Genomic DNA, 15,130 nt, shown 5'->3' with positions numbered 1-15,130 from the left:
AAAGATTAGAGCTATATCTCTCGCAATATATTCACTAGCTCCACTCGGACTCATCTAAAACCTTATTCTACTATTCTTTCCAATGCACTACACTATTTCTTACCCTATTCCTCCCTCAATACATCCTCTACCTCCACTCTCCCATTCATCCCAAATCCCCCAACACTACTATGATCCCCAAAATAACCCTTTCTAGACACTTGCTTCCTCTACCTCTCCTTGCAGCATCTCATACCTCTTTTACTAGTCAGATCTCCCAATCAGGCCTTTCTAAACCCTTCCCTCTGACTTTCCCCTCCACCTCCCCTTTACTCATCCTAAACCCCCTCCTACTGCTATGAACTCGAAAATAAATAATTTAAAACCCTTCCTTCTTCTATCCCGCCACTATTCCTTTTACAATCGAAAAAACAGACTAACATGTCCACAGCTCAAATTAATTTCATATTTTCCAACAATAATTCGCCACTAATCCTTTTTGAGGTCCATAGTAGCCTGCTACTTGCCGAAAGGTGCTACAACACGTGATCAGGGGAGCAAACGCTATAAAAATCCAAACTCTTCTCTCTTCCATCTGTTCAATATCCTTTTCAATCCTAATAACAGACTAACATGTCAACTGCTCAAATTAATTTCATACTTCCCTAGACTTATTCACCACTAATCCTTTTCTGGCTCCCGAGTAGCATGCTACTTGCAGAAAAAGCACTTTGACAACTCATCAGGAGTAGTAAGCGCTATATAAATGCAATTACAATGCAATACAATACAATATATTTTGAAAATTAAGATTTTTGTCTGTGCTTCTTTAAAGCTTCCTAACCAGTTACTTACCTCCATTCTGACAGGTTCTTTTTTTTTTTTTTTTAAACAATTTTTATTAGAAACAAAGACAGCAGCAGAGACAATTGCATAGACAATGTAGCTATGTTAGTCCCTACCATTTCCACTCTTCCTCAATGCACCCCTAACACACACGAGTCCAGGGTAACAAAATTTACATGCCGCCAGTCTCCCCCTCCAACAAACACTTGTATGTCTCAGAGTCAGGAGTCGCCGTATCACTCTTGCTATTCTGGTCGCCTCTCCCCGTGTGCGGCTGTTTCTGCACTCACCCCACATTTACCTGCTGCCTCTCCCTCCGGAGCTCTATCGTCGGTGAGATACATATATCTCCCCTATACTTATTCCATTTTCCCCACTTGTGGTCCCATTTACGTGGGCATCCCCTCCCTTTAAATACAGTTTTCTCGGTGAGCATGGCATGATCCATGTGTTTAGCCCAATCCATCAGTAGCGGTATGCTGTCAATTCCCCACCTTCGGGCAATATTCCGCTTAGCCAGACACCACCCCACTGTGACCCATTCTTGCTCAATCTGCGTGAGGTCCGTCGCTACCCAGATATTGAGAAGACACATCGTGGGTGTCGGGTGTATAGCCTTGCCGCATGTCCTAGCCATTTGCCTGGTGACAGTAGTCCAATATCCCTGTATGTGGGGGCATTCCCATAAAATATGCAGGAATGTTCCCGTCTGAGCGCATTGTCGAAGGCATAGTGAGTCGGGTCGCCTATTAAGTCTGTGTGGTAGAATAGCATCAAAGTACACTCGGTGTAGGATTAAGCTGCACCAGGTGAAGACGCATTGGGAAAGCCACCTCTCTGGGTGATGACAATGCCTCCCGCCAGTCCTCATCGGCCAAGTCCCCTAGTTCTCTTTCCCAGGCCACCCTAAGTTTTGACATCGGATCCACCCGATTATTGATTAGCTTCCGGTATGTGAGTGATATGGCCTTTCGGTTCATTGGGTCCAACAGGAGCCTGTCCTCCAGAGGGGAGGAGTCCAGAATAGGCGCATTTTTAGTTCGGGCCGTTTCTATGGCATGGCTTATCTGCAGGTAGCGAAACCCCTCCGAGGAAGCCAACCGGTATCTGGCCTGAAGTTCCTGGAATGTTACCATTTTGCCTTTGTCCCATAGGTCGCTTACTTTGGAGATTCCGATCATCTCCCACTTATCGAATCACACCGATGTACTCAGTCTCCCCAGAATATCTGGCTCCCATAGAGGGGTAACCTTCGTTAGGCGACCCCTCCATCCCATCCGCTTCTGCACTCCGTGCCACACTTCCACCGCGCGCGCCGTCGGGCCAGTCAGTCCCAATTTCTTATGATTGGTATAAAGAGCTCTATTATAGCCACCTTTCCCCATTAACCAATGGTCTGTGCGGAAGCTCGGATCATCATGCCTCCCGAACACCCAGCTGTTAATGGCCGTCAGTTGCGTGGCCTGGTAATAAAGACGCAGGTCCGGCAATCCAATGCCCCCATCATACCATCCCATTGTTAACTTTGTCATAGCTATGCGGACGGTTTATTGTCCCACAGTAAATCTTTCAATACCGTCTCAATCTGTGAAAAATAGGAGTTTGGGATCGGATTGGGTGTATTTTGTAACGCATAGAGGAAGCGCGGCAGGGCCAGCATCTTGTATAAGGACGCCCGGCCCAGCAATGTTAGTGGAAGAGCTTTCCAATATACTACATCCATTCGAAACCGCCGTAACGCCCCCTGGAGATTCTTCTCGAAAAACAACGAGGTATTGGTGGTGATAAATATCCCCAAGTAAAGAAAACCCTGGCCAGCCGCCGGGATGTCGTATCCTCGGGGGGGCTTCGAGGAGGGTCTCCCCATAGGGAATACATCTGGGATTTAGTCCAGTTGTTTTGATACCCAGAGTGTGCCCCAAAAATATGAAATATATGGAGTACCCCTCGTAATGAACGAGCTGGAGAGGCAAGATATAGTAAAATATAATCCGCATATAACGATATTCGGTCCTCGTGGTCTTCCGTCCATCTCATGCCTCTAATCCCTGGGTCCCCCCTTATCCACACCGCCAATGGCTCGAGAACTAGAGCGAACAGCAGAGGCGACAGTGGGCAGCCCTGTCTTGTGCCTCGAGTGGGGGGGGGGGGGGGGGGGGGGTGGGTGAAGGAGGTACAGCGATAGTTATTTACCACGACATGGGCCCTGGGTTATGAATTTAGCAACCGGACCCATCCCTTGAATTCAAACACCATTTGTGCGTCGAGTGCCAGTAGCACCGCCTCCTCCTCCAAGGTCTGCACTCGTCCTATGACCCCGTTGACCCTGCGCAAGTTACGCGCTGTATTACGTCCCGGCATGAATCCAGATTGGTCCGGGTGGATCAAACCTGGTAGGTAGGGGAGCAGTCAATTCGCCAGTAACTTGGCCAATATCTTTGCCTCGATTGCAATCAGAGAGATAAGTCTATACGACTGACACTCGTCCGCTGGCTTGCCGGGCTTATGGATTACCACTATCGCCGCCTCTCGTATGTCGTCCGGCCGAAGGGCGCACTCGCAGCTTTCGTTGTACAGGTTGAGAAGGTGAGGTGCTAGCATGGAGGCCATAGGCTTAATTAACTAAATCAAGAGACCATTGGGGCCCGCCGCTTTTCCGGATTGAACATCTTGTATGGCCTTGTGTACTTCCTCAGCGGTCATCACCGCCTCCAGTGCCAAGCCGTCCTGCTCAGATAACCCCTTCACCTCAATAGTTGCTAGAAGGTCTGCTGCCCACGCCGCCTGGGAGGCGTCTTGGGCCTCGTATATTGTTTTACAGTGCTGAGCGAACGTTTCAGCGATCTCCCGCGGGTCAGTAATCTGGGTATCATCCGCCCCCTTGAGTGCGCGCACCCATCGTGCCGCCTGCTCTCTCCATTCTAACCATGCTAATAAATTTCCTGTACGTTCCCCCGGTTCATAAATACGATGTCGGCTGGCCAACAGTCTCCCACCTGCGTCCTCCAGCAGTAGCTGTTTATAATCTTGCCGTTTTATATTTAGTGAGTGTTGAGTATCCGCCTTCGGATCTCGGGAGTTCACCCCTTCAAATCGAAGATTGTCTGTTTACAACTCCAGTACTCTTCTGCGGCGTTCGGCCCTATAGCCAGCAATCACCGACAATGCCCTGCCCTTAATGACCGCACCATATGCCCCCCAAAGTGTTATCGCTGATGAGACCGAGTAAGTGTTTCCTGCAAAATAGTGTTTCGTATCCGTCCTCAACGTGTCTTTAATGTGAGGGACCTTTAGTGCCCAGGGTGGAATCCTTATTGGGCCTGGATGCTGTGGGTGTCGCATACCCAGGGTTGTAAACACAGGGGAATGGTCTGGGATCCCCGTGTCAGACATCGGGAGTCCGAAAACTCATGGATATGCTGTGCATGTGTAATCAGGTAATCTATTCTTGATTGACTCCCGTGGACTCCCGACTGAAATGTGAAATGTGTGTCCCTGATATGCGCCCAACGCCAGACATCCACCAATCCCAGGGCTTCCACGAAGTCACGCAGAGAGGAACCACGTGCTGAGTCCGGTCTAGGGGGGTATCTATCCACTAGTCCGTCTATCGTCCAATTAAAGTCGCCCCCCATCACTAGTGTGCCCATTGGGAGGTTTAGAAGCAAAGTCGCTACGTCTGACAGCGTCATACGTTGAAGGCCAGGAGGTGCATATATTGAAACTACATTAAGTACTATCCCTTCCCACGTACCTGTGCAAGCCACGTACCGCCCCAGCTGGTCTGTCCAGGTTTTATGGAGCACGTATGGACAGTTCTTCCGCAGGAGTATTCCCACCCCCCTAGATCCAGAAGTGAAGCCCGAGTGTGCCAACATTCGGTACCCCTTCCGATCCAGGGCCCTACATGAGTTTCCCTGCAGATGGGTTTCCTGCAGGAGCACCAGGTCAAGACCCTGGCAATGAACATATTGCGACACCACGCCCCTCTTAATCTTGTCTCCTAACCCGTTGACATTCCATGTGACCAGCCTAAGCCCTTTCCTCGTTGTCATGAAGTCCTGGTCGTAACTGGTTGGCTTGTGTCGGGGGCCCTCGATGGCCGGGTCCCCTCAGTAGAGAGAATTGCCTACCCACTGGACGCTCCCCGGTAGCTTTGAAGCACCGAATCCTGTCTGCTGTCGCCTGAACATAACACCCCATCAATCCGTGCCGGTCTGCACAATTACAAAATCTTGCCAACATGCAACTCCCCCGCGCTACCCCCCCCCCCCTCCCAACTGAACTCACCTGAAACCCTTGCCTTAAGAACAAAACCCCCTCCCTGCATTGCGGAACCAGAACTGCCCGCCACCCCAAACATGCAGAGTGCCCGTCGCCCACCCATTAACAATTCTTGGGGAAGCAAGTAACCCCACTCCCTATTTGGTCATGAGTCTACCACTAGTGTCTCGCCCCACCGCCCGATCCCCGCCCCGACATCATGTACAGCCGTTTTGGGTCCAGCACACTCCCTTCTTTGAAGTCACATAGCACTCACTGGTATACGTGTCTGACCCTATTTCTCCCCTAGCGGACCAAGTCCAGCCCCGAGCAGCTCAGACCCCCCTGGTGGCCACTTCCCTCCATGGCATATATATATATTTTTTTAAACATAATGTTAGCGGTGGAACAGCTCCGAAGCGGTAATGTCACTTAAATCCCCGCACTGTCAGCATCAGACCAGCCCCTACCCCACCCCATGAATCCAGGTACCCGATCTTAGGGCTATCTTACTCCCCAGAGTCCCTCGGTCCCCTGGATAGGTAGTCGAACCAGAATGTCTCACCCAGTGCCAGGCTAGCGCCCTCCTGCCGGCTCCTGCGAATCCGTGCTAGAATGCTCTCGAGGGCGCCTATGCTGGCGCCAGTCCACATCATCATCTGCTACCGAGGATGTCTTGTGACTTTTTTTCTCCACTTTGCGCCATCTCTCCAGCCATTTCCAAGCCTACTCCGGCCGGGTAAAAAAAACTGGATTTTCCGTTTGCTTCCACACGCAACTTGGCAGGGAACATCATAGCATACTTATTTCCTGCTCTCGTAGTGCCAGCTTTACTTCCAGAAAGCCACGGCGTTGCTTCTGTACCCTCAGTGTAAAGTCCGGAAAAAACATGATTCGACTGCTCTATGGTGAGCGGCGGGGCCGCCCTCGCCGTCTGCAATATCACATCGCGGTCACGGAAATTGAACACCCTCGCTAGCAGCGGTCTTGGGGGCGCCCCAGGCTTCGGACGGCCTCCGGTGAGCTATCGATTGTGAAACTTTTGGAGAGTCCCCTAGGTTGTAGCTGTTTACGGACCAGGTCCTCAACGAACAGGTCCACAGCCTGCCCTTCCGCTCGTTCCGGTACCCCAATAATGTGGACGTTATTCCTGCGCATTCGTCCTTCGTAGTCGTCCACCTGCAGGGTCATTGCCTCGTGGGAGGAGCTGAGCACCTTCACCTGCTCCTGGAGCCGGGCTGTATCAGCGACTAGGTCCTTAGTTGTACTCTCAACCGTTCCCATTCTCTCCGTCAATTTCTTCATGTTCTTGCAGATCAGCGTCACATCCGTGGCCACCGTGTCAATTCTCACCTCCAGGGAGGCCCTTACCGCCATGATTGCCTCCATAAGCTCCCTATTCGAGGGCTCCGTGGCGTCATCTGGTGTCTCGGCTGCTGGTTTGTCCTCCGTCTTGCCTCTGCCATGCGAATTTATAAAGTTTCGACTGGGTCGCCGTCCGGTTCGCCCTACCGGTCGCCATCCTTTCCAGTACTCCGACGCACCCTCCGATCTGGGCACCCCCGCCGCCAGCAGCGAGAGCCCCCACTCGGCCTGTCGGTTTTCGCAGGAGGTGCCTTACTTGAGGCGAGATCCGGCCTGATCCGGCACCGACCGGTCAAAGCGGCCCAGCCGCAGGTGCTAGATGACGGCACTCCGGTTCAGCTCTCTCCGCAGATGCTTCCTTCTCAATCGGCAATTTAGCGATGCTCCGCCGACCCAGAGTACCAGGCGCCGCGGCAGTTCCAACACCATGCGGGCCCCAGCCTGTCTCACCACTCCGGCCAATCAATCAGTACCCTTTCACCACTTTCAGCTATGTCACGAGTCTTCAATCCGTGGGTCCATCTGTCGTGGCAGAGCGCAGTCCCTGGACTCCCCCGCTGGGCCTCCGCCTGCCTTCAGGGACTCATTAGCTTTAGGGCCACCCCCTCCTTTGCATCAATCCAGTGTCCCAGTGGGCTATAGAGGCCCGGGTCTTCCATACCTCACTCCGCAGGAGGTCTCTTTCTGGCACGTCGCGGTCATCTCTCCACCAGGGGTTGCAGCCTGCGGTCCCCTCCCCAGCAGCAGCTTCGCGGATTCAATCCGATCCCCTCCAATGCATGCACCAAGTTACATCTAGCTGGGTAACTGCCTTGATTGTCTCTCACCTCTGTGGGGTCCTTAATATGTAGGAGCACTACATTAGCTCCTCGAGTCGTCCAGGCCTCACCTTGAGCCGCCGCTTACCGCCACTCCTCCGGCCGCTGAGGCCCAACGTTCGAGCAATTACAGGCACCGCTCGATATGGCCCCGGGCCCTCCTTCGTTCCGCTGAGTCTTTGTGTGTCCCTTGTGATGGGGCACACCACCTTCTTGTCCGGACACGCCTCGGCGCTTTCGCGGTGCGCGCTCACCTTCGCTCGTCGCCGTCCACGCCGGACCAGGCCGCAGCCCCGACCTCGCGCCAGATGCGCGCCGCTACACTTCCGCCGGCCAGGAGGTCCTCGCTCTCCTGGTCCACGGAGCACGGTCCGATCACAGACGCCGATCGACCCCAAATTCAGACCAGGGAGCCATGGGTCACTGGACAGCAGGTCACCAGCTTCAGGGCATAGATCAGGCTGGCCTGGGCGATATTGCGGCTGATGCGGGAGTGGCGCTACGGAGTTAAACTACCGAGCGGCCATTCCCGTCGGCAGTTAGCCACGCCCCCCGACAGGTTCTTTTTAATGCTCACCATTAACCCAAAATTAACATATGAAATTTAAACTGGATTTTCCTTGTTTGACAGAAGCAGCACTGTCGTTATGGCAGTTTGCTTTAATGCAAACAGTTTTGTAGCACAGGTCCAAAGCTCACACGCAATGTTCCGACTGTAAGGTTGTACTTTAGATCATACTGTTCAAAATTAGTGCGGGAATAGTTATCCCTTTGAGTCCCATCACATTGCATTAGAAGAGAACAACCCTTTTAAGGTCTAATCAGAGACTATGCTAAGTTCAGTAAAACCGCACTAGGAATGCATACAACTGGGTTTAGACAACTAATGTGTTTAGATTATCAAGTTACGGAAAGTTCACTTTTCCCACCGTACTAAAAAAGCAAAAGTAATGTAAAAAAACAATTTTAACGGAGAATAACCCTATAGAACCCAATTTCAGTATTGCGCTCCTACTGCTTTCGGCCCATGCACTCCTGAAAGCAAATAACCTATTCTAGTGCACATTCCCTGCATTGCCAAATAAGAGTGTTCAGATGAAAGTCTCTCCATATGTCTAGAAGATCTAAGTCTGGAAAAAAGATACAATCATCCATCGTACAGGATTTTCAATTTTATCTGGAAACACTATGTACTTTAATTTCATTCTCTGTATTTTCCTTTAATCGCCATCAAAACATTCTCTTCTGTGTGATCTGCCTTTGGTTTGCATTTCCAATGTTGTGGCTCTGCATTTTAGATCGGTTACCAGGGCATTTTAACTTATACAATTCCTCCCCCGAGAACACTAAACTGAGATCTATAGCAACTGAATCGGTTTTCCAATTTGGTCCTAGTGTCAATTACCACCTTAATAAGCACATCATGCCCACCTGGTTTGTCAGGACTGACTGGATTCAGGTGAACTTGCAGGTACAGGATGAACACAGTTTTGTATATTTATCAAGGTTATTTGCATTTGTGGGTTTGTGACGAAGGACTTTGACCATGTTATGGCTAAATACATATCCTTTTCCCCCCTGGCGAAGATGTTCTTTTTGTCTGGCCTTTCTATCAGTTATGTGACAACCGAAGGCAGTCCCTTTAATGATGGCAACCAATTCACTTGGGGGTGCATCATAATCAAAAACAATTCGTTCATGTGCAGAAACATGGTAAATTATCTACAACATTCAATTGAACTGGTTGCTATCAACTCTTGTACTGTTATGTGGTTACTGGCACTTGAGTGGTAACTATTCCCTCTTCATGCAGTAATGGTACTTCATTAGCGTGACCTAAGAAATATTTTTCCTTCAGTAAATTGTCCAAGGGCGTTTTCTCATTTCAGTTCCGTTACAGTCTGTAGAACTTACTTTTCAATAGTAAGTCACACCAGCATCTTGATAACACAGGCTCCATTGGTAGTTCATAATAAACATTGAAAAACCCTTGGGTCTAAATTGCCAAAAAGAGGAAGAAGCTAGAGATTATCTCATGATGCTTGTGGGGAGATCCCTTTGTTAGGACGAAATCCCTCACCCACCGTAAGGGGCAAGCTTCATCATTGGGATTCCCCTCGTGACAGGAAAACCTGGTTCCGCCATGGGCGACATGGATGTTTTGTTCCTAATTTTCCCCACAAGCATCAAACCCCAATTTCCACTGCATCATCATCCACATAGCTCAAGTTCTAGCTCTACATCAGCACAAAAAAAAAACCACGCACAGTCAAAAAACAAATCTATATACATAAGTGAAGGGCAAAATAAATTACACATAAAGCAACAATAAAAAGAAAAGGGGCAACCAGGTCGATGGTGCGGCTGCACTACAGTGCACGGTATGCTCCTGTGACCATTCATCTTTGAAATCCAGGAGTTCAGATAAGAGGAGGTAATCCAAGAAGGCCAAGCACGGGTCCCATTCGTCCCGCTACTCTGAGTTACGCAACGTGCAGAGTACCTCTTGGCCACATATTTGTCCTCCCCCCCCAAACTTAGAACCTATTTCACAACTGGGCCTAATACATCCCAAATTTCCCAGGCCTTTAACACATCAAAACCTACTTGAATTCAAGCAGGCATTACACAGAATACTCAGTACTCGACCGGATCCCTCTAAAGCACCTTTGCGCCCTAAGAATAATCTGTGGTGGTCTTGAGTTTGGGTAATGCTGGTGGATCCATCCCAGTCATCAGCTGCGCCACTCGAGCTCTCTTTGCGGCTGGCTCCGCCTTCCAACCCATCTTCACTAGCTCCAACATAGGTGTCAAGCCCGACTCTGGCACCACAACCCCAGGTATCTACTTCGGAACCGGATGCAACAGTTTTAATAGGACTCAAACAGTTTCCAAATCCCCTCCACCACCCTCTCACCGATGCATGGCACAGCTGTTCTCCCTTTTCAGAACCTGAAACCTCCCAACAACATGATAATGAGAACATTTTTTAGACTTGCAAGATGCCTGTGGCCTGGACACCTCAGACATGCGGCTTTCCTCTCCTGAACCAAGCATGGCAACAGAAGAGTCCGTCTCCTTTGTCACAGTGATTAGGTGGGTGGCAGACATTTTGGAAGTTACTCTGCCTACAACAAAGCTGAAAGTGAATATCTCGACCAAGATGTTTAATCCAGGTCAAACTAACCAAGAATCTATGTTCACATTCAATGAGGCCTTTACTGATTGGCATCTGGACGAAGCCAGGATCTTGCTCAACCAGTAAAAAAAAAAGACAAGTGACAAGTCAGCATTAACCCGCTCCTGGGGGGATCTTGATTTTCTGCTCCAACCCCCCACTCAAGACAGCTTAGCGGTACAAGCATCCACTAGTCTCGCCAATCCCACCACGGCCCTCACCCCGATCCCTCTGACATGGAGTCCAACCGAATGGAGACGTTCTCGAAACATATTTTCACCTGCCAGACGTGTCCTCATGTCTGTCAATACAAGTTGCCTCCCAATCAGATACTCGTATGCGCAGTGGGCCAGAGCGGCACATCTTTTGCCATTTGTCCTGGCCGATATATGGCCAACACTACAACTCCATTACATTGGATGGACCAGCATGCAGCGAAGTACACAGTTTGCTTGACCCCTGGATACAATCAAGTGTCTGGGTAGGGCAGTTGGTACCTCCATGGTGCTTCGCCGCCACAACTGGATTCATTCCACAGACTTCTCTCCCAACAAACCCCAATGGAATGCCCTTCTGCGTCTCAAGACTAGTTGGAAACTGGTCTCATGGATGCGCGTTTCCGGTCCAGGGAGGACCTGGCTTGACAGTTCGGTCTGAACTGTTCCCATGAGGCACAGGGTCAAGTCTGATTTGCATATGGCTGGGTCTAAACTGGGGTGGCATGGTGAGCAAAATAACTATGGATTTAACCTAGATCTCTTGACTGGGGGTGAATGTATACTTTATTCAGCATTCCGTCCATCATTTGTTTGCGTAGCACTCAAGACTATTTGGAGCACAGGTGGATTCTGCCTTGGAAAGACTTGAAGAAATCAATGCTGCCACTTACTCTCTTGGCCCTGCTCTGCCTGTACTGCAGTTCCCCCAAACTCGCAGGTTTCAAGGCTTTGGCAGGCTTTTAAAAAAAATAGCACTGGAAATACATGGTTCAGCAGCAGGAGGCCTACCAGACCTTTCCTGGTAGAGGGCGGGTGTGTAATCAAGGATTGAGACTACATGCCTAGACAAGGAAACTGGGTGCCAAGAAATAAATAAAGCCAGAAGGGGAAAGCAGAACAAGGATAAAAGCAACAAGGAGGGTGGCCAGTGAAAGCACCATCTGGGCACGAGACGAGCAATAGTTTGCATGGGGTGGGAGGGTGAGGAGGGGCACACTTGTGAGAATGGTTGAAAATACATCCACTCTGTTGCGGTGCTGAACCAAAAAATTGATTCGCACAATGAGTAGCCGAGGGAGAGGGATGCACAAACTAAAGACATCTAGTGTGACCTAAAGATCCCACTTCAAAATATCACACATTACCACAGCAAAGTGAAATATACAGGGTGACCCCGATCAGCAATCAAAAAAGGTGACAAGATAAACTGCCTCAAATACCCATTTCTACTATACACAGCAGCACTCCTCTGTGCTTTTCTTGCTCCCATAACCAGATATCCTCTGCAGCTTTTACCAAAGGCCAGAGGGTCAACTAAGTTCAAGCCGGTTCTATGCTCTCAATTTAAAAGGCAGCATCAGAGGCTCGTTCCTAGGGAAGATCCACCAAAAGCTCAGTTCCATGCATGCGGGAGGCAGTAAAGCGCTTTTAGTGAACCACAAACTGTATGAGGAGCATAGATTAATTATTATCGGCGCCATGGTTCCACTGGGATACAAGATACCACCAGACACCAGCGGTAACAAAATGGGATATATGCTGTGACATACGTTTAACTTCATTGTAGATTTAAGTGGAAGTGAGGAAAAGAAAAAAAAAATAATGAATAAAGAATCCCCAACTATCTTAAGAGAAAGTCCAACATTTCAGCAGAAGCTGGGCAAGCTAGTAGAAAAACCTTACCTTTCCATTTTTACAAATGTAGTCAAACAGTTCTCCCCCTGATACGTATTCCATCACCATGAAAATATCAGTCGGTGTGCTGATCACCTGATACCTGCGAGAATAAAAAAATTAAAATCATCAAGCAACAGAAGATAAACAGAAACCTGCAGAGTTCGAAAATGGGCATAATGAGAGCAATAAGATTAAATGTTGTCATTGTGGGTTTCTTCGGATTATTTGCAGATTACTGTTTGATGAAGAGAGAATTTTGCCCCATCATTCTGTAATGTAATGTGGATTTGTAAAGTGCTGCTTGTCACCCATGACGGTATCCAGGCTCTGATTCGGATACACAAACTGTGTATGCGCAGTACTTTAGACAGGAACTAGTAAGACCATGCCTGCTGCACTCTATTATATCCACAGCACACATTCAAGTTGCGCATAAATATTAGGTCAGTAAAAACGTGCCACATGTAGAGGCACGTAGGATAGCTGCTGATTATCTAACAATATCCATGGGTTGAAAGTAGGAGCGCAACATTTTCCTTGCTCACACGCTCAACCCACAAAAATGATGCGTCAAGCACATAAGTTGCTAAAGACTTTTTCAAACTACTCGCTAAAGGCTCAGGGCTCGAAAAATCAGGTCTTGTAACTTTAATAAGCTACTGAACCCAACTGTAATGTACTTGACCCGTGTACTGGTCTCAAATTGCGTCATTCTAGGCAAATATTTTGTCTTATGGAGCCACCTTTTTATTATCACATAAGAGAGCACCTTCAAATATGCAAGTTCACTATTTTTGCTGTACAAAAATCTCTTTATTTACTAGACTAAATGTTTGCTGCATGCATAACAGGAATCCAGTCCATTTATAGGGTAAACATGATCCCTGGCTTGCCTCTTCACCAATAGCATTGTCATCTGGGCAGGAGCAGTAATAGTTCCCAGTTCATGTTAAAAAACTCACTTTTCATAAGTATATTACCAAACCATGATATGGGAGTGCAAGGTTTATAGATAGCATATTTTCCACTGAAATAGCCACAAAAGGTTCCCACTAACATGTAGTTTGACTGATAATACCGCATAAACAATGTTTGGAAATTGGGTTTCAGCAAAAATATTTAAAATTTGCACATCACCAAGTAAAGGGTTATTTGTTTTGATCCTATAAAAATGTTTTGTTTTCACCAAAGAACTATGGAAATGGATCTTTAAACATTTCGAATATATATTTTTCACTAGTTATGAACAGTTCACATAGTTATTTCAGTGTTAGAAAAAAGCCTGACATCTTACACTACAGCCTTTCACTTGACATGCTTTGCACAGTTTGCACAGTTCAATTGTCAAAACGTTAACTTCACAAAATCCTCTAACTTTAGTCACAAACCAGAGGGAGGATTGCAACATCAGTGCATTTCCTGACAGAAGGCCATAAACTTGGGGCTCAAGGGAAACTGCAAGCCTCTGACTCAGAGGCGCCCTCCTGGGATTAATAGGAGGTGGTGGGATTGGCACCTGCATTCCAAGGGGCAGGATCTTTGCCCCACTAAAGATATTGATCAAGCCTCCAGGGTAGAATGGCAGACAGGACAACATTTAGAGAGAACCTGTGCATTTCAAAGGTGGCCTTTTGAATGGATCTCATCTTCAAAGGCCATTGTGGGTATAACTACTGGGGCTCTGCCCTAAGACGTTAAGAGACGCTTCTGGGATTGGAACCATACTATGCTGGTTAGAAGCCGGGACATCGCTAAGAGAAACCATTGGGGCAGAAGGGACTGCAACTGGGATTATCCACAGACTTGTGGTGGCCTGGGGCTGGTCATACTCCAGGAAGGGGACCATCAAAGGGTGTTTTTTTCCTGGATGTTGCTGGCCTGCAGCTAATTTACAACTGTCGTGTCCTGGGCCCCTAAATACCCATGAAGATCCCAGAGACAGAAAGGATCTCCCAGTTTCCACAAAATTATTCAGGACTGCACAGGGTGGGGTGGAATCTGATGGAAACGATAGTCAGTTGGGACAAGCACAGTCCTGACATACACGGTAATCCCACTGTACAGAGGACTGTGCTAGTAAAGGTCAGCAGCCCACCTAGGGTGCTAGAACGGGAGGAGTTCAAGGAGTGCTGGGTTAGTTTGCCGAGCCAAAGAGATCCACGCTTGCAACCAGTGGTAGCTAGCATTCTGCACCGTGTGGTGTCTGAGGGTGTTGGGCGGGGGACGTTTGCCAAGTTCGCAGGACCTGGACTGTAAGCCTAGACTGTCTCAGACATCCAGATCCTGAGGATGACCGTGCCAGACATTGCGGCCTCTGTCCGTGGTCGCCGGCTTATTCCCCTCGGACCCACGCCACAAGGTACTCTGTTGTTGAGAATATCGTGACTATTCTGGAGGGACAAAACCAAGTAACTGGTTCCTTCTGCTTTAGGTGGCTCCGACAAGAGGATAACGTGACAAGTGAATACCCATGACTAGTACATATATGTTCATGCCGTTCTGCTGCTAATGGGAAGAGTTCCTAATAGCATACAACTGTAAAGTATATATCCAATGGGCATGTTCTTGTTTTGATTTCAATGTGTGTATTATACAAAGACCAGTGTTTTATACATATGGTCTGGAGTATTTTTGTTGTGTACTCATTGGGTTGTGAGGGTGGTGCTGTGCCAATACTTTACAATTTGACCCAGAGGATGAGCCCGACTGCTCAGTGCCAAGCTACCCAAGCGTGAGCACAGGTTATCGGACAAGTGCATCATTCTCATCCAATCTAGGAAAGTGGA

General features: G+C 48.5%; 1 protein-coding gene across 1 annotated transcript in view; it reads right to left on the bottom strand.

Annotated features, from left to right (window-relative positions):
* The window catches only part of PRKAA1 (protein kinase AMP-activated catalytic subunit alpha 1), a 217,081-nt gene that overhangs the window by 89,753 nt on the left and 112,198 nt on the right, over positions 1-15,130 (bottom strand). Inside the window, exon 3 of the mRNA XM_085631163.1 lies at positions 12,351-12,444. Coding sequence (XP_085487289.1) covers positions 12,351-12,444 — 94 coding nt within the window. The remainder of the gene's footprint in view (positions 1-12,350; positions 12,445-15,130) is intronic.

Source organism: Triturus cristatus, chromosome 2_1, assembly GCF_964204655.1.
Source record: "Triturus cristatus chromosome 2_1, aTriCri1.1, whole genome shotgun sequence".
NCBI lineage: Eukaryota > Metazoa > Chordata > Amphibia > Caudata > Salamandridae > Triturus > Triturus cristatus.
This window is presented reverse-complemented; position numbering and strand designations above follow the sequence as displayed.